This window comes from Lissotriton vulgaris, chromosome 3_1 (assembly GCF_964263255.1).
Source record: "Lissotriton vulgaris chromosome 3_1, aLisVul1.2, whole genome shotgun sequence".
In the NCBI taxonomy this organism is placed as follows: domain Eukaryota; kingdom Metazoa; phylum Chordata; class Amphibia; order Caudata; family Salamandridae; genus Lissotriton; species Lissotriton vulgaris.
Window position 1 is genome coordinate 2,079,387,829 of NC_141689.1, and position 26,433 is coordinate 2,079,414,261.

Sequence of the window (26,433 nt, forward strand, 5' to 3'; positions counted from 1 at the left end):
TGTTGGAATGCTTTTTGATTCTTCCTCCGACCATGGTCCAGCGACTGACTCTGATTCTGAGGCAGAAGTGGGAGGGGAAGATTCAGGCAGTGATTTTCTCTCCACATGGCATCATCCGATGATGAAGATACTCTCAGTGCAGATGAAGCTACTCTCGGTGCGGATGAAGTGCCTGTGTTAGAGGAGGACATTTATGTGCCTATAGTGCGGCAAGAGACATCTTGGCTGCAGCCTGGGGCTGCAGGACTTCCCGTTGGTATAATGAGACAAGAGGCAGCTGGGTTGCAGCCTGGGGCTGCAAGGCTTCCCATTGAAAGTGCTGACCTCTGGGTTGCCCCAGGCATGGTGCAGCTGGCATTGCCAGACTTTACTGGTGTTCCAGGGTGTAGGGTGAATACTGAAATCTTTTTGCCGATACATTTTTTCAGTTGTTTATGGATGATGTGTTTTTGGCAGAGATTTTTGAGCAGACTGTTTTGCATGCCGAACAGTTTTTGAGGGACAACAGTGCCAGCCTTAAGCCCCACTCTAGAACTACCCGGTGGGCTCCCACAAACCTGGAAGAGATGACAAAGTTCTTGGGTTTAACTTTTTTGATGGGCTTGCTTAGGAAGCCATCAATGGCTTCAAATTGGTCTACTAGTCCCTTGATGGCAACTGCTATATTTCCGGCAGTCATGAGTCGTGATAGGTATTTGCTTCTGCTTCGGATGATGCATTTTGTCGATAATGGTTTAGCTTTGCCACGAGATCACCCTGATTGTGACCATCTTTTTAAGATTCGGCCTGTCATTAATCACTTTGTTGATCGTTTTTCTGAGATCTATGCTCCAGGGAAAGAAATTGCAGTGGATGAATCTTTGGTGTTGTTCAAGGGCCGCTTGGTTTTTAGGCAATACATTCCTTGTAAGAGGGCACACTATGGTAATTAAGCTGTTTATGCTGCGTGACAGTGGGACTGGATATGTCTCTAATTTCAGGGTGTACACCGGTAAGGAATCCAGGATTAACCCCCCTGGTTGTCTGTCCACTTTTGGAGTCACTGAGAAAATTGTGTGGGAACTTGGTAGAGGATTTTTTAACAAAGGCCACCATTTATATGTAGATAACTTCTACACTGGTGTGCTGTTGTTTGGGGAATTGGCCAAAGTGGACACTGTTGCTTGTGGCACAATCCGCTCTAACCTTAAAGGTTTCCCAAAAGAACTTGTTTGTCAAAAGCTTGTGCGGGGACAGTGCAGTGCGTTGCGAGGAGCTTCTAGCTGTAAAGTTTTCAGATAGGAGAGATGTCTACATGCTGACTACCATCCATGATGAAAGCACTGTACCTGTGACTTTTTGAGGTCAGGTTGCTGAAGTGCGCAAACCTGTGTGCATTTCTAGACTATAATAGGCACATGGGTGGTGTTGACAGAGTAGATCAGAGGTTGAAACCTTACGCTGCTCTTAGTAAGGCTTACATTTAGTACAAGAAGTTGGCTATCCACCTTTTGTTGTGTTCCAAGATTCTTGTCCTGAGTCAAAGATGACTTTTGCTAAGTTTCAGGAGTCTGTAATAGGCAGCCTTGTTTTAGTGGAACAGGCAAGTGTTCCTAGAGTTGGAGTGGTGGGGGATGTTGCTAGATTGAAAGATCGCCACTTTCCTGATCACATTCCTTCCACACCCTCAAAAGACTTTCCCAGTAGGAGATGTAGAGTCTGTTGGCAAAGAGGTATGCGGAAGGAGGTCCGTATGTACTGCCCCGAGTGTCATTCTAACCCTGGGCTATGTGTGCCTGCTTGTTATAGAATGTACCACACTCAAAATAATTTTTGGGAGCATCCATGAGTGGTAAAGTGAACTGCCTGGCCTCTATTGTTTAATATTTTTTATTCAGTTTCAAGGTTGGCATTTTTGTAGTGTATTTACTTTCAGTTTTTGTGTTAGTAGATTTTTATCTATTTGCAGTTTGTTTGTGTTTTCTTATTTATATAAAATAATTCCTAAATGTCATGGCGGTGTGCATGGAGTGGCACTTGTCTGGCAGTGTGCGTGGTATGGCGCTTGGCTGGCGGTGTGTTTGGATTGGCGCTTAGCTGGTGGTATGCATGGACTGGAACTTGGCTGGCGATGTGCGTGGACTGACGCTTGGCTGGGGGTGTGTTTGTACTGGCGCTTGGCTGGCGGTGTGTTTGTACTGACTCTTGGCTGGCAGTGTGTTTGTACTGGCTCTTGGCTGGCGGTGTGCGTGGACTGACGCTTGGTTGGCGGTGTGCGTGGACTGGCGCGTGGCTGGCGGTGTGCCTGGACTAGCACTTGGCTGGCGGTGTGCGTGGACTGGCGCTTGGCTGGCTGTGTGCGTGGACTGGCGCTTGGCTGGCGGTGTGCGTGGACTGGCGCTTGGCTAGCAGTGTGCGTGGACTGGTGCTTGGCTGGCAGTGTGCGTGGACTGGTGCTTGGCTGGCGGTGTGTGAGTAGTGACTTGCTGCTGGTCACTACACACACTGCTAGCTGAGCGCCTTTCCATGCAATCCATCAGTTTGTGTAGTTGCTGTGTCAGGAATGTGGGCGTGTGAAAGTGATGGGTCCTTGAATGGCAGTGTGGGAGTGTTGTAATGTGATGGGACCGCGGCTGGCGGTGTGAATGTTTTGTATGTGTCACACGTATGAAAGGTGTATGAATGGCCTGTAAAGAGGTTGGTGCCTTGTCGTGGCTTTACAGCTCACAAGCTGTGAGTCAATGGTTCAGTTTCTCGTCCTTTCAATTATTAACAGCGCATTTCATTTTTGTGAAATCACTTGCTAATTCAATTGTATATACTGAACCATCACTCACCCTCGTGCCAAATCCAACCAGATGTGTGTGTGTTTGAGGATTAGATGGCTGTGCAGTAATATTTGTCTTTTTTGTCTTTCTGAAGCAGGGTGTACCTTGTCGTTTTTTGTGAACGTTGTGATGTGGTGGCTTCGTGTCTGGTGGTGTGAATGGTCTTGTGTGTATCACGTATGAAAGGTGTGTGAATGGCCTGTAAAGCGGTTGGTGCCTTGCAGTGGCTTTACAGCTCACGAGCTGCGAGTCATTGGTTCATTTTTTTTGTCCATTTAATTGACAGTGCATTTCATTTTTGTGAAATTTCTTGTTAATAAAATTTTATATACTGAACCATCACTCACCCTCATGCCAAAGCCAAACAGTATGTGTGTGTGTTTGAGGAATAGATGGCTGTGCAGGAATCTTTGTCTTTTTAGTCTCTCTGCCAAGGCGTACATTCCATCTCAGAAGAACCTACCAACTGTATATATTGTCGTAAACCCATGGAAGTACATGGTGATGTCTCTCTGGTGAATTCCAACAAGTTATTTGATCCATAATGTCCTGCAAACCTCAAAATGTCTGTCACATTTTCCTTGCAATATTGTGCCAAAACTCTCACGCTGCAGAACTAAACAACAAATTTTGTGAAAACAATCTGGTTTTGCAAGGGGTGTCACCTGGGTTTTTGGCGGTGTGCATGGAGTGGCACTTGTCTGGCAGTGTGCGTGGTATGGCGCTTGGCTGGCGGTGTGTTTGGATTGGCGCTTAGCTGGTGGTATGCATGGACTGGAACTTGGCTGGCGATGTGCGTGGACTGACGCTTGGCTGGGGGTGTGTTTGTACTGGCGCTTGGCTGGCGGTGTGTTTGTACTGACTCTTGGCTGGCAGTGTGTTTGTACTGGCTCTTGGCTGGCTGTGTGCGTGGACTGGCGCTTGGTTGGCGGTGTGCGTGGACTGGCGCGTGGCTGGCGGTGTGCCTGGACTGGCACTTGGCTGGCGGTGTGCGTGGACTGGCGCTTGGCTGGCTGTGTGCGTGGACTGGCGCTTGGCTGGTGGTGTGCGTGGACTGGCGCTTGGCTAGCGGTGTGCGTGGACTGGTGCTTGGCTGGCAGTGTGCGTGGACTGGTGCTTGGCTGGCGGTGTGTGAGTAGTGACTTGCTGCTGGTCACTACACACACTGCTAGCTGAGCGCCTTTCCATGCAATCCATCAGTTTGTGTAGTTGCTGTGTCAGGAATGTGGGCGTGTGAAAGTGATGGGTCCTTAAATGGCAGTGTGGGAGTGTTGTAATGTGATGGGACCGCGGCTGGCGGTGTGAATGTTTTGTATGTGTCACACGTATGAAAGGTGTATGGCGCCGATCTAGGCAAGCCTACCAAACCCACACATTTCTGAAAACTAGACACCCGGGGACTTTCAGGGAGGTATGGCTTTGCTGGAGTCCCTCAGTGTTTTCTTACCCAGAATCCCTTGCAAACCTCAATTCTACCCGAAAAAATCACTTTTCTCCCACATTTTTGTGTGGGAAAGAGTGGCATCACCGGGCTCACACAAATTTCCTACCACCCAGCATTGCCCCAGGTCTTCCCATAAAAATGGTGCCTCACTTGTGTGGGAGGCCCAAGTACCCGTGACAGGAAAGGGCCCAAAACGTAGTGAGGCGACATCAAATTTGCCTATCTCCAACCACCTGGTTTTACAAAGGTGGGGTCACCTGAGTTTTTAGCCCGTGCTCGGGCGGACATCTAGGGAAGCCTTCCAAACCCACACATTTCAGAAAACTAGACACCCGGGGGCTTCCAGGCAGGTATGGCTTGTGTGGATCCCCCAGTGTTTTCTTACCCAGAATCCCTTGCAAAACTCGATTTTTGCTGAAAAAATCACTTTTCTCACACATTTTTGTGTGGAAAAGTGTAGCATCACTGGGCTCACGCAAATTTCCTACCACCCAGCATTTCCCCAGGTCTCCCCATAAAAATGGTGCCTCACTTGTGTGGGAGACCCAAGTACTCGCGACAGGCAAGGGCCCAAAACGTAGTGAGGCCACATGAAATTTGCCTATCTCCAAACCACCTGGATTTGCAAGGCGGGGTCACCTGTGGTTTTGCCCCCGTGCTCGGCGGCCATCTAGGGAAACCTACCAAACCCACACATTTCTGAAAACTAGACTCCCGGGGGCTTCCAGGGAGGTATGGCTTGCATGGATCCCCCCAGTGTTTTCTTACCCAGAATCCCTTGCAAACCTCGATTGTACCTGAAAAAATTACTTTTCTCACACATTTTTGTGTGGGAATGTGTGGCATCACCGGGCTCACACAAATTTCCTACCACCCAGTGTTCCCTCTGGTTGCCCGATAAAAATGGTGCCTCACTTGTGTGGGAGGCCCAAGTACCCGCGACAGGCAAGGGCCCAAAACGTAGTGAGGCAACATCAAATTTGCCTATCTCCAAACCACCTAGTTTTGCAATGGGGGTCACCAGCGTTTTTGGCCCCATGCTCGGCGGCCATCTAGGGAAACCTACCAAACCTAGGGAAAACTAGACACCTGGGGGCTACCAGGGAGGTATGGCTTGCGTGTACCCCCCAGCGTTTCCTTAATGTTTACTATGTTTAACTATGTTGATATTAAAAAAGTTATATTTTTGTGTTAGATGTTAGTGTATAATGGTATAAGATACCGATATTCTCGGGTTCGATATGTTTGACAAGATATTTATGTCCCACAATGTATGTAGTTTAGATATTTTCTCAGGGAACTAGTCCAAGGGTGTCTGCATTACAAGGAGAATTGTTTTTGTGCAGGAAGGTATACCTTCCTGCACATAAAAAAACTCTTGTGGCATTTTCCTTTTTTTATGTGTGTTGTAGAAAGATGAAATAATGAGTAGAAAAAAGGATTTTTCTCCTGTTACGCCACCCTCTGAGAATCGTAGAGATTTCACGCAATCTCAGGTGTACAAACCTTTGTAAATTCGAGATTGCATGAAATCCATGGGCGGATGTATGGAAACATCCATGTTCCACCCATGGAAAGCATTCCAGAATCAAATGTAATGCAATGCAAGCTGTTGCATCGTGTTACATTTTTTTTTACAAAGCTACTCAAGGTGCCACAAATTGCCTCTGACGTGACTTTGTAAATATTTACTATTATTTTGGGTCATGGATGCGCTGCAAAAGTGGTGCAACTATGGGACAGATTACGATCTAGTCATGAAAGCATTCTGACCAAATCTGTTCCAGAAAGCTTGCCGGACAACTCAGATTGGGGGAGTCTGACTGAGCGATTTAGATGCATCCGGATGCTTCTGGATATGATTTGGTCAGGTTCCCATTGAATTCAATGGGAGCCTGTGCTTTGAACGAAAACACAGGCTCCCTTTGAAGAAAGGGGTGGCGGGGAAAAATTGTGCACCCTGTGACAGGCACCCCTTGGTGCCTGCCACACTGTGCATGGTAGGAAAGGGGATCCCTTGGGCCCCTGGGTGAAGGAGGGCCTGCTTTGGACCCCTAAAGGCAGATTTCGACAGCTGTTTCATCTCAGGCAAACCGATTTAGAACGGCTGTCCGAATCGGCCCGTAATCGCTTGCTTAGAAACCATGTCAATAGAGCTGTACAAATTGGCTCCGAAAGGCTCAACCTGTACGAATACTTTTTGGAACTGTTTTGGACAGCCCTAAGTGTCGGTTGAACTGGGTAGGATTCAGTCAGAAACAACAGTTCTGAGTCAGATTCGGAAAGCCCGAATCCGATTCGGAGCCCTTCCGAACGGGATCATAATCAGCCCCATGACATAAAATGTTAGTAAATCTGGCCCACATGATCAAGCAGAAACACATGGTTCACAATAATTTAATTAATGAAACAGAGGCATTACTTATCTCTTCACAGGGATGTATTGTTTTTCCACTCCTTGAAGTAACATCTTTAAAAATAAAGATTGAGAGTCAGAGCTTGTTCGGCTTTGCAATAGCGAACCTTTGTTGGAGCTGCAGCCCTGCTTCCTTCTCAAGAATGATTTGCAGTGTCTGAGAGTCTAAAGTAGGTCAAACTACAGGTCAGGAAGATAGCAGCTTCTATAGGGAGGTTGTTCATGCTTGGATGGCTGAGTGAGAGCTGTGCATGTCTCAAGATCCCTTGGCCTAGCTGGGGTCCCAGGACTGTCAGCTCTGCTCACGACTGTAGAGATGAGGAGAGCTGGGAGGAGTTGATGCCTGAATAGGATAGACATACAAAAAGCTGTCAGGTGCTAGATGCTCTGCTGTCCATACCATCAACATTGACCTGCCCAGGTGCTATTTCCTCTGTTCTCCACAAAATGATGAAAGGTCAGGAAGTGGAGTCAGAGAAGATTCGAGAGGACAGAGCAGTGGTCTTCTCCTTCCACGAGATACTCCTCAGGAAATCTGTTCCCCTTTTGCAGTGATTACTATGAATCCATGCAACATGCTTTGGAACAAAAGCATGATTTTTTTAGTTTGAGAACCTGCTCTATTCCAGAGTTTCTCATGAAAATGACCACATGGTGGGTGGTATACGTTTTTTTTAACTTGGAGATAATCTTTGAAAATGGCTGCACTTTGAGAACTGCGGAGCACCACATGACTAATTGAGGATACGGGGTATATTTACAAGCCCATATCGCCACCACAATGTCATTTTTAGTTACGTTATGGTGGCGATATGGGCTCTGTCTTATTTACAAGGCAGCTTTAAGCCACTTAACGTGGCTTAAACCCTGCCCTGTATCCCCACACTTTTTTTCATAAAGCCCCCTGGATTTGGTCCCCCCAGAGGTTAATAAAAAAAAATCAGACCAGGTTTTTTTTTTCACGGGTACACGTACCTACGCATATCCCGCAATTTAAAAAAATATATATTTTTTTGGCCTTTGGGGGTCCTTTCCGGGATCCCCTGAGCAGGCCTAGGGGGTCAGGGTGTTTCTACCCTGCCCCCTTTACATTTTTGTTCGCATTTCTTTTGCTGCTTTCTTGTGCCTTAGTTCTACCAAGGCACAAGATGGCTGCCAACACTTCCTGGTTTGGAGTGTTGACAGCCAATTAGCATAAAGCTCTTGCTTGGGAAGTTATGCGTACTGTACGTTTATAGATATATCTATGATTTTACTTTAGATTTTCTCAGGAACGGATTTACACCATTTAACAAAAAGCGTAATCTGCGAACCGAACTCTACCTTTTTGCCAAATTTGGTGTAATTCCGTTCAGCAGTTCGAGCTGTAGCCCGTCTTAAAGGTCCTATGGAAAATTGCATGGGGAAAACACGTTTTGGGATCCCCTTTTTTCTCGGCCCCGCTTGACGAATCGCCACCAAACTCTCAGGGAAGGAGCAGAGCAGAGCAGGCCATTTTCTTGGAGAATTTTGCGAATATTCGTTTACCGGCGTCAAAGTTATTCCAAATAGAATGTTGCGGATTTTCTATGGAAACTATGTCCTAACTATAACTACCTACTGGCGGCCGCCAGTAGGTAATATATACATATATATATATATATATATATATATGCACCAAATGCTCCGACTTTACTGGAGCCCAAGATCCTGCAGAGGGGCCTCATAAGGAATGGGCACGGGGCAGTCCATCAATACATCACTGTAGCACAAAGTAGTGATGCCCATTGCTCCAAATGCCATTTATTTCTCAGGTACAAAAGCGCCTTGTTACATCTTCTATCCCATCTTCTAACGTTTCGGCTAACTGCCTTGCTTACAGAAGGAAATGAATAACTTGAAGGTGTGCTGAGGCACGCTTTTTCAAAGATGAAACAAGTGACTAGATTTTAGCTACTACAAGCCCCATAGTGCTTTGTGTTAATATTTCACAGTTCAAGCTGGGAGTCCTCAGCTAGTCTTTACCTTGGTGGTACACAAGCACTGATCTTGAGACGGGAAATACTGGAGTCAGTCAGGTGAGTAGAATCAGTGTTTGAATGCTGATAAAAATACGGACTTGAAAATCAAACACATCCTGGCAGGAAATAATCCTGTCTGAATCTCTTCCTTGCGCCTCCCTTTTTGCACCATTGGCTTCACCTAAATAGGTTAGGTGCGCGAGTGGATCAGGCTCCTCCGTTACTATGCACAAAAAGTTCCCACGTTACTGGAGCCCAAGATCCTGCAGAGCAGCCTCACAAGGAATGGGCACGGGGCAGCTCATCAATATATCACTGTATATATAGATATGTATAAAATAAAATAATACCTATTGAATATATTAAATAATAAACTTAAAAAAATAAATGTAATATACATGTTAACAAATATAACAAATTAATTAAAAAAGTTAAACACACATATAAAATAATTATTAATATATATATATAATATTTACTTTAGAACAATTAATAAACTATTTTTTTTTAAATTAAATACAAATTTTCAAAACAAAATAAATAAATATATATATATATATACCAATACCATAAAATCTAATTAAAATAATTCTATTATAAATTAAAACATTATACTATTTAAAAATCTTTAAACATACATTTCCTGCTCCAGTCAGTGCAACAGAAGGGTAAGTGTTGGATAGTGGAGGGGTAAAATTTACTATTCTCACACCAGTGAGTGCAACAGTAGGGAAAGTGTTGGATAGGGGAGGTTTAAAATGTACTATTCCACCTCCAGTCAGTGCAACAGTAGGGAAAGTGTTGGATAGCAAAGTGGTAAAAATTACTATTCCCCCTACAGTGAGTGCAACAATAGGGAAAGTGTTGGATAGCGGAGGGGACATAATTACTTTTTGCACTCCAATAAGTGTAAGAGTAAGGAAAGTGTTGGATAGGAGAGGGGTAAAAATGACTATTCCCACTCCAATGAGTACAACAGTAGGGAAAGTGTTGGATAGCGGAGGGGTAACAATTACTATTCTCACTCCATGGACTGCAACAGTAGGGAAAGTGTTGGATAGTGGAGGGATAAAATGTACTATTCCCACTCCAGTCAGTGCAACAGTAGGGAAAGTGTTGGATTGCGGATGTGTAACAATTAATACTCCCTCTCCAGTCCGTTTAAAATTAAAAACAAACAAAATATCAAAAACAACAAAAAAAATTTAACAAACAATTTAATGGTCATTTTTTTTGAAATACAAACATATTATAATGTTAAATACATACAAATATTATATTTAATAAGAGAATTTTTTTTTCAAACAAATAAATATTTGCAATTAGAAAATATTTAGAAACAAAAACATTCATTATTACATCAATGTATTTTTTATTTTCTTCCCCATAACACCACACAAGTCACAACCCACATCTACATTTAAAAAAAATGTACTTCCACAATTAACATAATTATTCATCAATTAAAGAAATATTATTAATTAAAAAAACAAATTAACACATAAAAATGAATTAACTTCCCAAACTTTACCCCTATAATCCCCACATCCCAGAGCTAAAATTGAACAATCAACAAATTAATTACACAATAAAAATGTATTTTCAATTTAAAAACTAATAACATTGACAACTAATTATAAAGTAAGTAAAATTAATTTACTCCCCACCTTTTACCCCAATAACACCAAAACCCACACACAAAAAAATAAACAATTACCCTAATTAATTATCAATTCATTAATTATTAATTAATTAAACAAAAACGACTTTCCACCATTTACCCCTATAAACCCCACAACCCACACCTAAAATTAATTACAAAATGTACATATTTCATTTTCAATTCATTAATAAATATTAACAACTAAATATAAATTAATTAAACTTAGATTACTTCCAACCCTTTACCCCTATGAACCCCACAACCCGCACATAAAATTAATTACACAATTTCCATAATTTTCAGTTAAATAATTCATTTCAATTAACAAGTAATTATTAATGTTTAGTTTTCAATTTTTAATTAACTAAATAATATTAATTAACAACTAACTATTAAATAATTTTAAAGAAATTACTTCCCACCCTTTACCTCTATAAACTCCACAGCCCGCGCATATAAAATTTACACAATTACCATAATTAATCACCTTTTAATTAATTAATATTAATTAACCAAATAATACGTAATTAATAATAAAGTACTTCCTACAATTAACACTATAAAATCTCAATTAAATAAATATTAGTAACTACAAACTAATCATTAATTTATTATAAAAATTACTTCCCACCCTATTCCCCTATAAACCCTGAACCCACTACAGAACTAAAAAAACTAAATGTAATTAAAATAAAATTGATTACTACAAAAAATGTAACATGTACATTAAAAAACATAAACAGTACTTATACTTAAAAATACATCACAAACATTTAAAATATATACTAAAATACACAACACTAATTAAAAAATCGATATTTTAAACAACTATATTTTTGTAAACGATATTAATGGCGTCTATATTTTTAGAAACAATATTCTTTACCTTAAAATCAATATTCTTGACCACAATATTCTTGCTGTCGATATTTCTGTGTCAGATATTTACAACTCGATATTTTTACTTCGACATTTCTAACTCAATATTTTGTCTGAATACCAATAGCAGGCAGCGCCAAAATTAAGACAAGGGATAACCTGGTCTTCAATAGATGAAACGAGGAGAAATGCTTTATTTCTCCTCATTTTTGCTGTTTCTATTTGTGCTGCATTGTGCAGCACACATAAAAACAGGAAAACACAATTGATTATTGATGTGCAGGAAGGTGTCTCTTCCTACACATAAACCAGTAAAAAAATGATGTTTTGCAACTTCATTATGTGCTGCATTAAGCAGCACACATAACATAAAAGGAGACCTTCCTGCACATAAACCATCTTCCCCTCAATGTGGACACCCTTTCACTATGATGCAAGGGTTCCTACGTTGGTGCTAGGCTGCTCAATTTAGCACCAGCACAGGGGAAAACCCAGTGCAGCATCATATTGTTGTATACAAGGTGCAGCCCAGTGTTTCTGAAGTGGCGGAGTGTGGCGTTGCCAAGGAGGCTAACGTCGCTCTCCGCCACCTTGTTCCGAGTTGCCATTTTACCACCCTTTTCACAGTGGTGAACCCATCATGAAAAGGGTGGCCTAATGACAACAAAGGCCCCCTGCCAATTCGGGCCTGTTGAACATGCGGGGGGGCACTACAGGATTTGCACCCCCCTTCCTGCATGGTGTGGTATCTATGCCACACCATGCAGGAAGGACAGACCGCCACTCTCAGACCACTGCAGGATCACCTGCCCGACCAGGAAAAAACTTCTGATCTGGCAGACAGTCTTACCAAGGATTTTGCGGTCCCACAGCGAACATCATGTGCACCGTCCGCTGTAAGCGCCTAATTAGACCTTTGGTCTGCAATTATGAATGCCCAGGATGGTAGTAGGGGCCCAGTAAATACTGTCACTTTTTGGATCTGTTAAATACCTCCTATTCTAAGCTTTTACATAACATGCAGAATTCTGCGCTTACTTCTCTAAATTCAGCTCGCCTCCACAAGGATATCTGTCACAATATAGCAATTGAGAAATCGTCATGTATAAATATTGCATTCACAATATTTACTACCACCATTTCATTAAAACACGTACATAGAGGGAACAAAATACTGAACACCACATCTCTTTAGCATGATGATATAGTGGTAGTTGACACTATGGATTCAATATTGTTGCAGGTAGAAATTTTGACCATAATATTCTAAAACCGTTACTCCACCATTGTGAATTACCGACCATTTCCCCCCCATTATACTTCTGCATGTTTGACAAGCCAACATGAATCTGGGGAAAATCACAATATTTATTGCACCAGGAATAGGGAGATCTCTGCAGAACTCAAAATTATTATCCCTCCACATAGAAGAAACATAGGGGGTCATTACGATGGCGGGAGGACTAGAGTCTGCCTGCCATCGCAGCGGTAACTGGGACTGCCCACCTGTAAGGCGGTGGTTTCGCACAATGGTTTACGTTGCAACCACCACCATCCAGGACCCACTACAATACTAAACAGCCATGTCGTGCATTTCCCTGCACAACGTGGAAGGCACCACGCAGTGCCTGCCACTTAGTGCAGGGAAATGTATGGGGTACAATGGGTACTCCCCAGTTGCACCACAACCACCCCCAACACAATGGAGCCCTCCACGGGCCACTGAAGCCAATCCCCGCCAGCCTTTTCATGGCAGTTTCACCGCCATGGAAAGGCTGGCTTGAGCCAGCGTTGTAATTTGGTGGACGGTGCCTGCTAGGCACTGCCATAATTTAAAACATGCAGGCCAGTCTGCCAAGCAATATGAACGATTGCCTTTGGCAGAACAGTGGCAGGCGGTCTTTGCGGCTGCCACAGTACCACAACGATTCCCCCGCCATCGTAATATGGCAGGGGAAATCAACCCCCTAGGTTTTGGGTTTGTGAAAGAGGGATTTTGCCCCATACTTAATTACTTAAAATCGGGGCCTTAGTTGGATGTTGTGTTTGGTCTAGATTGAAAATCTAGAATCCTGTACTTCACTGCTTTGTTTACATTGAGCGGCGGTTCTTTATGAAAACATTATTAATTTGTTAATTGACAATAATTCTTTCCAAATAAATACTGATTTAGTAACACTGTTGAAATCTGCGACTCATATCGATTTTATTATTTATTATTCACATCGTCCTGAGTTCCCTTTAAAATGCAAGCTGCCTATAGTCATTGTTTATGCCGAAACATTGACATACACCAAAGTAAAGTGTCACAAAAAATGAGCAAGGGGTAGAATTTACAATTAGCAGCCAAGATCTTCCTCAGTGTCTGTCTTTCTTAATATAAAATAATAGAATAATCAAAAGCCAACTGCATTCCACTACATTTAAAACCCTGGACTTCTTTCACAAAATGTTTTTATGCATATATGTATCACTCAGGTGACCAAAGCGTTGTATGTGAAATTGGAATTTAAGATCCAAAATCAGGATGAGCAGAAATTTCTGAATGTGAATTCTACTTACTAATTGGGAAGATCGAGAAGTATTGATTATTTCTTCCCAAAGTCATAATTGTGGGCATTCACAGCCCAATGTTTTTGTTCACCCAACTTGCTACATGTTTTTACCCTACTGCGAAAAAAAAGTAAAAGTACAAATGCATATTTCTGCCTCCAGATTTCCAAACTGTGAACAATATGAAGGGATAAATGTAAGACAGTAGGAGCATGCATGGAATGGATTTTCATGCACACGCTTGGGATATTGTGTCTATCCCTAAAAGTCAGATATCCATCGAAATCATATGAAGAAAACCTATGAAGCGTAGATTTCCTACTTTTATCCATGGATAATGTGGGCCGTAGATTTTCTAATTTCCATTTTAGTATTGTTATACTTTCCCATCACTCACTAATTCAGATTGCCCAAACTCACATATGTGTGAGTCACAAAAAAAGAGAGATACACACTAGCCTACTTGTCATTTAGAAGCAATGCAATGGACTACAACACATGTCATCACCACACATGAATAGCTTGCAAAGTACCATGGTGTCTTTAATAACAGGAGAACTCCATCCTTCGTATCCTTCCGGGGTGTGCTCCTTGTTTCCATAACAACAATCAAAGCATAGCTTCACGTCATACCCATAGTTGAGCAGCATCCTTAACATAACTTCATCCTTGAGGGTATACTGCAGGGCTGAGGGAAAGTGCAAGGTGTTAACGCGGCAGAAGTAGTTCACATTGGCCCCATGGCGAAGCAGCATATTTATTAACTCATAATTGTCCATTCTCAAGGCCAATTGAAGGCAGTTGACAGGATCCTGGTTGGGCAGAGCTCCAGCATCCAGAAGCAGTTTAGCCGAGTAAGTGTCTCCATTTGCAACAGCAAAATACAAAGCCGACCTTCTCTGATCATCATATCCTTTGCGAACTCGAGGGTGCAGCATGAAATTGACATCAAAGTTGGATTTAAGGAGGAGCTCGAGGCACTGAGGATGTCCTCCTGCCGCAGCCGAGTGAACTGGGCTAATACCACTTCTCTTAATGGCATCAAAATCAGTCACTGGGATCAGTGTCTTCAGAGCTCTGAGAGAGGACAAAAGAAAACAATGTATGTCACAGGGTTTGTGCTGTATACAAAATTGACCTCCACAACAATTTGCTAAAAATCATCCTTTAATTCAAAAGCTTTTCAGCACTCATTGGGCTCGCTGTAGTTGTTAGGATTCCCTAAGCACAGTGGTAAACTACTGTAGTGGTCTACAAATACAGCATTTCCAAAGGGTTGTAAGCGAAGGTTAGCAAATTCCAAAGTATTTCACAAGGCTTGCATAAAACGATCTGGGGCTGCACAAGCAGGTGCAATATCGTTCAGCAGGTCACAGAGTGTCCTGACTCAACAATAACGCACCAAATTGAATCTACAGCAGTCCTTAGGTGACCAAGAATGGCACGAGCTGGTAGACCTTCTTGTCAGTCTCTATACTGGAAATTATCAGTCCCTAGAAGGGATATAGGTTGCAATGTGGGAGAGGACAAATATGGAGTTGGGGTTGGTCTAATGGCAATCACAATTCTTTTCAGAATGCTTGAATATGTCAAGGGCAGCCACCATTAGTAGCCACAGTCTAGGCTCTGCGCATCATCGGACAGCCTACAATTAAGCTGCAGCTATAGCTATCTTGCTTGACAGCTTACGCTTGTTCTGGCCAGATATCACTTTATTGCAATTATTGTTCCCTCCCCTGTACCTTTGTCTTCATCTTACAGATGCACTTTCTTTCTTCTCGATCCGTGCATGTGCCCAACACTGCCTGTTTCTCTTTAACACCATGAATGCAAGACTCCCTCTCATATAGAATTGAGTTGTTTAGTATCTAGGTATGCACAACGTAAATGACACACACACACATATATATATATATATATATATATATATATATATATATATATATATATATATATATATATATATATATATATATATATATATATATATATATATATATATATATATATATGTATGTATGTATGTATATATATATATATATATATATATATATATATATATATATATATATATATATATATATATATATATGTTTTATTTTTTCTGTGAATTAAAAATATTTATAATTTCTTGGTATTTCTTTTCTTTTTAAAATGCTTTTTTGGCTGTTGGGTCACTGTGGGACACCAGGACCAACTTTATGGGGTCAGGGTATTCCTACCCTGCCACATTTTATTTATTTTTGTAAGTTTTTTAGGACTCTTTCGAACCTGAGTCCCAAGATGGCTACCAACACTTCCTGATCGGATTGTAGGCAGCCAATCAGATCTCAGCATTTACCTGCACGAGCTTGTAATCTTCAGTGAAATCGTCGCAGCCACAGATATCACTAACTTTATTTGCTTATATTTCCCAGCAACTTCTGAACAGATTCACTCCAAATAACTGAAAGTGTGAGCTGCTTAACAAAATCTAGCATTTTGCCCAATTTGATTTAATTCCATTCAGTGGTTTAGGATGTATGCGTGTTGAGAGGTCCTTTTGGAATTAACATTGCAAACACACTCTTTTGAACCCCACTTTTCTCAGTCCCTGCTTCATGAATTGCCCGAAAATGTTCCGTGTGCAACAACATTTACCACAGCACCTTTTTTTGGAACATTTTGGGAAGAGTCGTGTAATAGAGCCAAAGATATAGGGAAGTAAAAAAACGCCTATCCTATAGAAACATGGTCCTAAATATAACTACCTATTAGAAAAACCAGTGGTTACAGGGACATTATAGGTAGGCTCAGATTTTACCTGTACAAAACCACAGAAATTCAGCTGTTATAGTTACATGAGCTAACTATAACTTACGCCCCGCATTGCACTGCTTATGACCTCACATATTACATCACTCATGACACGGTCAGTGAAATCACTGATGACACCCAGAAACTGAAGAGGGCATTCTTGCTGTTTGCTGCTTGCTCCTGTCTCCCAGCTTCATACTCTGGTGGGAGCTTAAGCCCAGAGTCTTCACCTTCACACACCGGAACGTTTCCCCGAGACGCCTTGGGGTTGCCTTCCACCTTGGTGGGACTAGGAGTCCCATGGTGCACCAAGTGTCACAGCCGTCCCGCTTTCGCTACCGCAGGTGAGGGGGAGGTGCTTCCATCGCGCTACATAGCACAGCCTCTCCCCTGCGGCGGGCCCGTCCTGCCCGTCATCGCTCGTAGGCGGCTGGGCTGGCCCCCCCCCCTCCCTTGATATCGTGCCTTTGGATGTGTCGAGCCTTAATCCATTCCTCTGAAGGTACTGTTTACACCATTATTCTTAATACTGCTTAACAGTTGCATATTTCGGCAAAAAAACAAAGAGGAACTTTTGAGAACGCTTAGCTACATCTCCATTGACATTCTCTGGAACTTGTGCTTTGTGGGGGTGGCTACTTATCCTGATAAATCTTTCCCTGAACTGTGAAATAAATGAGCTGGTTACCAGCAGCCCATGGGAATGGATTAACTATCGATATGTACAATGTATGTGCCAGGAGCACTAGAGGTGGTAGCTCACGGACTCTCCTTGCCTTGGATAACCTATTGGGAGACAGGAATGTCAGCTATCCGCTGATAATTGGTGGTGATGTTAATGTTACATTCAAACCGCTTGATTGGGTGGAGTCCCTTGACGTGTCCGAAGAGGACATAGTTTGGAGGGTACCCTCGTTGGAGTTACCCTCAATCAAAAAAAAAAGGTCCCATGCTGCCCTCCACCCGAATACAATCTCCCTGGAATACAAGCTAAGAGCTACTAATGGTCGAACCAATTCCATCAGAAGTGGTGGAATGACCTTTATAGGAACAAATGGGTCAAGTCGGATCGACTATATATTAGTGGATCTGACCCTGTGGCCCCAAGTCCAGGACATATTTGTACACCAGACAGTGATCACAACTCCCTACACTTATCTATTAGCCATCTATGGAGGAGTATTTGGCAGGACTATACTGCCCCACTATGCACAAGGGAGTTGAGTGCCACAAATGATAAGCGTCGGCTTAAATGCCCATTGATCTTGGCAGACAAATTTAACTCATTTCATGCTCGTGACGGAACCACTCTGTCACGAGCCACGGGCGCACTGTGCTAATGACGGAGTGGTTCTGTCACGCCGCGGCCGCTCCGCCCACGCTGCATCAATTCCACGCCTGCGCCACTGAATTAATGAGCGGGTGGGGCCGTGACGGAACCACTCCATCATGAGCACAGCACGCCTGTGGCTCGTGACGGAGTGGTTCCGTCACAAGCATGGCGGCGCCGCACGAGCCCCCTCCCCCCAAGTGCAGCGGAATTACCGCCGCGGCCAAGGGGTTAAAATGCATACGAAGTTCTAGCCGAGCATTTAGCGACATTAGAACCAGCAAGTAGCATTTACACTCTTTGAACATCTGTAGTGCCCTTCACTGAGCTTTCTTCGAGCAATTGGCTACCTTCTTTTACACCCCCCTCTTGAAGACCAGATCCTTCGGGGTAGCCGCCATAAAGCAAATGGTATACACCTGTTACAACACAACTTTTACAACTACCTACTATTACAACGCAACTTTTACAACGCATACCATTACAACGCATTGCGCTGGGGGGCGCTCTAGGATAGGGAATAAGTATAATTTACTATCCAACACCTTCCCTAGTGTCCACGGGGACTGGAGTTGGAATAGTAAATTATACTTACCACTATCCAGCACCTCAAAGCGCTATGCATTGTAATGGTATGCGTTGTAATGGTCGCGTTGTAATAGTAGGTAGTTGTAATGGTATGCGTTGTAACATGGTACATCCAAAAGCAAATCCGTGGTACAATATAGACTGTAGGCTTGCTAGAGCGAGATTGACCACAGCTATTAAAAATATGGACTAAGTAAGCATCTGTGACTGCAGAAGGACCTACAAACAGGCACAGGGTACAGCCAAAAATTTATGGGATGAAGGGAGATGGTAAGAGCTAGAGGAGGCTATGGGTCATCCTGACCCTCGACAATTCTAGCTGTTAGTGGCCAGACAGATTTCGAACGCAACCCTACACTGGCCAACAACATTACAACATTAGAATGGTCCAATCATTTTAATGAGCTATATTCTTTAGGTAACACTACCAGGCCTGGACGCCCAGAGAAGCACAATTTTATTTACCAGGAAAGTGATTATGAGCTCCTTAGATGCTATTATACCCGCTAAAGCCCCAGGCCATGATGGCATTCCAGGCGATCTCTTCCGCACTGACAGGGAAAACTGGGCAACTTATTTTATGAACTTGGCCAATGACATAGCGGGAGCAGGAAAGATTCCAGATTCGTGGAAGGGGGCGGAAGTAATCCCAATTTTCAAAAAACGGACAAGGTCTAAGCCGTCCAACTACCTCCCAATTAGCTTGATAGATTGCACTCAAAAGGTCTTCTGTCGCTTGCTTTTAACTCAAATCCAAACCTGGATAGATGAGAAAAACATCCTCTCTCCCTTACAGGCAGGCTTTCGACAGAAGACCAGCACTATTGACCAGGCTTTTCGCCTTCTCTTGCTATATTGGAAGGTAGTTGTGTTGGGCAAAGTCAGCTTATATCTTGCCTTTATAGATCTTAAAACCGCCTTTGACCTTGTCCCCAGAGACCAACTTTGGCAAACCCTCATGAATATGGGAATGCCCCTCGAAATTTTAGAACCTTTGGTCAGGTTGCATGATGATAACTTTACAAGTGTGAGGTGGGGCAAACTGGGGCAACTTACCGACCCAATTAAGATCTGGCGCGGGGTACACCAAGGGTGCGTTTTGGCCCCTACCCTTTTTTCCCTTTATGTCAACCAGATAGTCGACTTTTATGCTCAACTCCGGCTGATGCTCCTTCATTGGTGAACCAGAAGACAGCTACTTTGCTGTTCGCTGATGTTACCCTTTTGGTATCTAAAACTCCTATGGATCTCCAGACGCTCTTGGACAAATGTAAGGCTTTCTGTGATGTGTAGGGCTTGGTTATTAGCACCCTCAAAACCAAGGTGATGATAATGAATCCTCTTAAATCTAAATGGAACCTGGTCCTAGATAATGTCCCATTGGAGAGGGTTAGCTCCTTTGAATATTTGGGCGTAGTGTTGTCAGATAGCATGACCTGGAATAATCAGTTGAACAAGGTGCCCCTAAAAATCTCTCAGTTGACAGGGGCATTGCGGCGCGAGATTTGCTTATCATATACGAAGCCCGTAGCCCCAGCCCTTAAACTCTATAGCTCAAAGGTTGTGAGTAGTGTACTCTATGGGGCAGAACTGTGGGGTCTGGTGGACGAAAGGAAATTAACAACAGTTGAAAACAAGTTTCTTAGGAGTCTTCTGGTGTTGCCCCAAAGCACCCCCCTCCTTTCTTTCAAACAGGACCTGAGAGTCAGGTCTATACATGACCAAGTGAGTCTGTGCCCCTTGCTTTTCTGGTATAGGTTGGTCACTACCCCCGACCTGGCCACTTATGTTGCTGCTTTTAGCGAAGTGTTCGCCCTTGACAGGAACAAAAAAATTGGGTGGATAAAATATGTTAACACTGGTCGGGCAGCAATTGGCCTCCCTAATGAGCCTACTAGCTCTCCACCACGGTATTCAAAGGACCAGTTAAAGCGTCAATATTGGCTATGAGTAGAACAGACCACCTACTCGAGAATCCAGCATGGTTGTTTAACTAATGTTTTTTTGACATAAAATCCTCTAAATGCCTTGAGGAATATCTTGATGTCTTTAAAGTGCCTGGGGACATGAAATTCTATACCGAGTCTAGGTTTGGCTGTTTATCTATCAATGCCTTTACCAACCTTTGGCTAAACAATACCAGCCAGCCCAAGGGATGCCCATCCGGCCCCGACCCAAACCAAACAGTGGGCCATGTTTTTTTTGCATGTCCGGCCTACGACAGACCAAGAAGGAATTGGTTGGCCCCACTATGCAGACTGTTGGGGACCCATAGCCATCTTGATGCACTACGGATTTTAAGATCGGATACGAGATCATCCTTTGTATGTGCCATTGCAAAATGTATTGCCCTGTTCTGGGCCATTAGGCAAAGGTTCCTGTCCACTTTTCCTTGTGCCAGGGACTAGCTGTAGTAAAAATCCCATGACTCGAGGGTGCTTTAATTCCCAGGATCCTGTTTTTAACTGCCTTCTTAAAGTTGTTTTTTAGATCTTTTTAAACTGTGGTTATCGTTAGTCATTATCGCACTCACACTTTATTCCTGTTTTATCCTTTTCACTTGATTTTACACACTTGGAAATGCTGCATCTTAGCGATCTCCTCTGTGTTTACAAATCTCATTACATGATACTCGACTATTAGAACCTGGTGTATTAAATATCTACTTTTACTTGTGTTAACTGTATCATGGGTTCCACTGCTAAGGAAGAATATGTGCGTATCTTTTATGGTTTTACAACCGAAATAAAGATGACATTTATTAATGACATCTCAAATGACAACACTGATGACATCATCCAGTGAGTGTGCATTCTAAGAATTTATCAGTGTTAAACATATACACTAAGCTACTACAAAAGTTTAATTAGTACACTAGAACTACTAATGAGTGATAATACTTTTAACATATAATATGTGAGGAGCTGTGTGTATGCGTGTGTGAGTGGGTGTCTGAGTGGCTATATGGGCATGTGAGTGGCTGTATTATTGTATAAGTGGGTGTGTGAATAGCTGTTTGGGTGAGTGAGCGGCTGTGTGAGTGGCTGTATGGTTGAGTGAGTGGGTGTGTCAGTGGCTATATGGGTGAGCGAGTGGGTGTCTGAATGGCTGTATGAGTGAGTGACAGGGTGTGTAAGTGTGCTACAAAGGTGAGTGAGTGGCTCTTTGAGGGGGAGTTTGGTTAAGTGAGTTGGTGTTCGAGTGGCTGTATTGGGGAGTATGTGTCTGTGTGAATGGCAGTATGGGTGAGTGAGCAAATGTGTGAGTACTTGTATGATGTGTTTATGGGTAGTAAGTGACTGTGTGAGTGACTGTGTGATTGGCTGTGATTGGTTGTATATGTAAGTGAGTGGCCGTTGAAAGGCTGTTTGGGTGAGTGGGTGTGTGAGAGGCTGTATAGGTGAATAAGTGGGTGTGTTGTAGCTGTATGAGTGTGTGGCTATGTGAATCGCTGTATGGTTGAGTGACTATTTGTATGAGTCACTCTATGGGTGAGAGTGAATATTTGAGTGTCTGAATAAGTGAGCGAGTGGGTATGTCAGGTGCTCTATGGATGAGTAAGTGGATGTAGGAGTACTTGTATGGGTATGTAACTGGTTGGCTGAGTGTCTAATTTCACGTATTTGGAGGTTGTATGGGGCGTGAGTGGGTGTGTGAGTGGTTCTACGGATGATGTCATCAGTGATGTCATTTGAGATGTCATCAGTGATGTCACTGACCATGTCATATGTAATGCAATATGTGAGGTCATAAGCAGTGCATTTCCGGGGCATAAGTTATAGTAGCTCAGGTAACTATAACTGCTGAATTTCTATGGTTTTTTATGAGTGAAATCTGAGCCTAACTATAACGTCACTGTAACCTTTGTTTTTTTAAGTCAATTTCTATGTTCTTTTAACTAGTACTCGAGTTTGCAGAGTGGAGGAGAGGGGGGTGAAGCCTCTGACCAGCTCTCTGGAATCCTGCTGTATGGGACTTACTGGAGGTACCAGGAGGGCTTCTTGGCCACCAAGGTCCCTCAGCATCCAAGAGGACTTCATCCCCCAACCAGTAATACGCCAGTAGGTGCGTTTGCAGAGTGGTGGAGAAAGGGGATAGGGCTTCCGCCCAGCTCTCATCAATCCTGCAGTGTGGGCTTATTGGAGGTAACAAGAGGGATTCCTGGCCCCCAAGAACCCTCAGCATCCAAGAAAACTTCATACCCCAACTAGTAGTGCACCAGGCAGCGTGTTTGCAGAATGGAAGAGAAAGGGAGTGATACCTCCAATGACCTCTCAGCAAACCCGCTGTGTGGGACCTACTGGATGTAACAGGAGGAGGAGTTGTCCCCCTATGACCTTCAGAAGTCAAGGGGACTTCATCCCCTAACTAGTAGTGCATCAGGAGGCATGTATGCAGAGTGGTGGTGACTTACTGGCCAACTTTTTTTAAACTTTTATTAGTGGTGGTGGGTCACGTGGCCCTCATTCCCAGGGCCAATGATAGCCAGAAGGACCTCATCCCCCGTGGCTTGGCCTACATGTAATAGTGGAGGGGGTCACATGCCCCCCCTCCCAGGCTGATTTAAGCCCCAGGGACTGCATCCCATGAGGGCTGGCCTTTTTTAGATTGTTTTTTTGAAGGGAGGGGTCCGCATGGCCTCCCTCCATGGGCTGATTTCAGCACCAGGAGCCCGTACCCTGTGCCCTGGCCATGTATGCTAGATGTCCCCATTTTTACTTTGCCCAGACTTATTTTGGCACCAGAGACCCCGTACCCCAGGGCCCAGCCATGTATGCTGGGTGTCTCCATTTTATCTGGGACTCGGTTCAAGCTGAGTCCCAAGATGGCTGCCAACACTTCCTGGTTTGAAGTGTTGGTAGCCGATCAGATCTCAGCACAAGATTGGGAGGGGTAGCGGACCCTCCCTGTCTCACAATATACAATTTAAAAAATCTTAAAATAACTCTGCAACTACTGAATGGTTTTGCACCAATTTACAAAAAGGTCACTTTCTGGACCAACAGCTACCTCTCTCAAATTTTGCTTAATTCCGTTCAGCAGTTCAGACTGTAGCCGTGTCTAAAGTTGCTATGCAAATTAACATGGGGAAAATATATTTTGGGCCCTCTATTTTCCCGGCCCTGCTTGACGGATCACCCCAAAACTTTCAAGACAGCAGCTGAAGTGAGTGGCGATAAACTAGTTTTGAAAATTTCACGAGGGTTCATCGAACAAAACAACAGTTATTGGCAAATGAAAAACTCTCTTCCTATGGAAACTATATCCTAACTATAACTACCTACTGGCAAACTCCAGTAGGTAATATATATATATATATGTATATATACATAACTTAGGTTACAGAGACGCTATAGTAGGCTCAGGTTTCACTCGTACAAAACAAGAAAAATTCAGCAGTTATAGTTAGCTGAGCTGACTATAACTCACACCCCTGCAATGCACTGCTTATGACCTCACATATGGCATCACTCATGACATGGTCAGTGACATCACTGATGAAATCACTGCTGACATCTCAAATGACATCATTCATGACATCATCCAGTGACTGCAAGTGTTTTTAAAAGGTTTATGAGTGTTAAATATGGATCTTCTTCAATCAATGGGGGTGGGGAGAAGGAAGTTACTGATCCATCCAGTTTCCTTTGTTTCAAATCTGTAAATCAGTGGGGGGGTGAATCACTTGTCCTGCCAACCTGGATTCCTCAGGTGTTCGGTACGTCCCTTGGTAAAAAACCCTCATGCACTCGAGATGGAGTCGGAAATAGCGGTATATCTTGATTCTCCGCTATGATGCTCGAGTGTCTGCATAATCACAGGGTTGTTTTGTATGCAGCCTCCACCAGGAGGTAGTCATCCAAGGTTATGTGCAGTAGTGTCCAGTGATTAGTGACAAGTGGTGAATTCTAAAATAACTCGGACAGCCAGAGGATGAATTTAATATTCTGGATTCGAGTTAGAAATGGAGAAAATATTCTTGGTATGCGTTTTGAGAGTTACTAGGGTTCTCTACGCTACCTATTTTCGTGAATAAAAGGTCGACATGTTTCAGCCCTTGTTTGTCAAAATGATCAGTGGGCTTTCTTCAGGACCGGGGTGCAAGGGTGAGAAGGCGACGTATTAATCCCTTCTTTGTTGGAGTCAATTGTGCCTATGAAAAAGAAAACGTGTCACCTTGGGGGAGGGTTCGGGGACATATCTTACATACATATTAAAAACTGCCAGCTCTGTGCTGGGGGTGAGTTAACTGCCTCGCCATACAATGCTTCGCCATTATCCTGTCTGGAGTAACCACATACCCAAACCCATTCCTTTTAATTGTGGGTTTTGTTTAGAGTCATCAACCCTCATTCATTTGGTGTAGTTCCTCATAAACCACCAATATTTCGAGGTTATATTTCAAAAGAAAACATTTCTTAACCCCATAGTCGACATTGTATTTTCAAAACCATTACGTATTGTATCTTGATGTACTTTCATGTGTGTGCCCTTTACTGGCGACCATTCATCTATGTTCACATATAGAGCGATGTATAATGGCTATCGCCCAAAACCTTTAGTCAAATTGGTCTACGATATTAGCCTGGGTGATACTTAAAGAAAACCCGTTTTGTGCCCAAACATATTATTTAACGCGCTTAGCCTAGCATGCAGTTCACATACCTCTGCACGTGTTGTTACGTGCTTCCGCGGGTACCCAGGGAGTCTGTAGGGAGGTCTTTTCTAAAATTTAAGAGGGAGGCAGGGTTGGTAAAAAGTAGAGAGATGTCGGTACTTATCTGCTCTATAGGAAGCGTTCCCCTCGTGCTACCTGGAGATCCTCCTTCAGCGCCTTGTGCTGACTCTGCCGTCCTGGACCCGGATGAGTTTCCAGGTTCCCGGAGGGTCTTTATATTTTCCTATTCTTCCGAGTAAACAGGGAAGAAAGACTGTTATGGCTGCTTTTATTCTTTTACGGAGGTGCCGTAGTAAAGTAAAGTTATTTAGTTTATGAGAAGTATTTACTCATATTTTTTGTATATTAAGGAATTTGCGGGTACTTTGTATTTCTTATACTGTTATTTGACTAAATCGGGCACATTATGTTTCTGTTGACTCTATGGGTTATAGACTTAATTTTGTGTACCTTTAAGTTCAACATATAGTTTTACGATATGCTTGTTGTTTTTTGCACAAGTTGAAGCTAGTTAGTGATTCTGGGGGAATAGCGTGTTCTCTAGAAGGTTGCATCTACGCATTCTCTATATTTTTATTCTGATCTTAATCAATGTTATCAGTTTGTTTATATGGGATAGGTGTTCATGGTCTACTCATACTTGCCCATGGAACGCTGTCATTCAAGCCTCGTACATCCGTGCCCAGTCGATGTACCCATCTCTGTTCTTTTTCGAACAGGATGCGTTCTGCATTGTGGTCCTTGATCTGCAACGTCTCCAGGATCAACCACTGCAAATCGTCTACTGTGTGGCCTTTTTCCAAGTAATGTGCTGCCATTTTCATTGTCGCCTTCCTGCATTTGACGTTGCTGCGGTGTTCGCTGATTCTTATTTTTGCCCTCCGGCACGTCATCCCGATGTAAATCATACTGCAGGGACATGTGATCATATAGATTATATGACTCGTATTGAAGTTCGTGTGGCTCCGCATAGTCCATTTCAGATTGGGTAAAAGTTGTAGTTCTTTTGTTGGTCTCGTCAATGGACAGACCGAACAGGAGCCACAGGGGTAATGTCCCACAATGGGTGGTAGATTCCACAAAGTAGTATCTCTTGGGGGGGCGATGGCTCTCGGTCTCGTGTGGACCAGTTGGTCTTTCAAATTCCTAGTTCGCTTATTGGCGAAGCGTGGCTTTGGCCAAGTTATGTTTGCAGACGTGAGAATCCGCCAGTGTTTATTTATGATCTTTTTCACTTGGTTTGCTACTGGGCTGTATGTAGTTACACATGTAGGGAGA

At 43.2% G+C, this 26,433-nt stretch overlaps 1 protein-coding gene across 1 annotated transcript in view; it reads right to left on the reverse strand.

Moving 5' to 3' along the window:
- The window catches only part of LOC147728823 (dynein axonemal heavy chain 12-like), a 136,353-nt gene that overhangs the window by 71,541 nt on the left and 38,379 nt on the right, over positions 1-26,433 (reverse strand). The window contains exon 6 of the mRNA XM_086963871.1: positions 14,296-14,839. Within this exon, the coding sequence (XP_086819997.1) occupies positions 14,296-14,839 (544 nt within the window). The remainder of the gene's footprint in view (positions 1-14,295; positions 14,840-26,433) is intronic.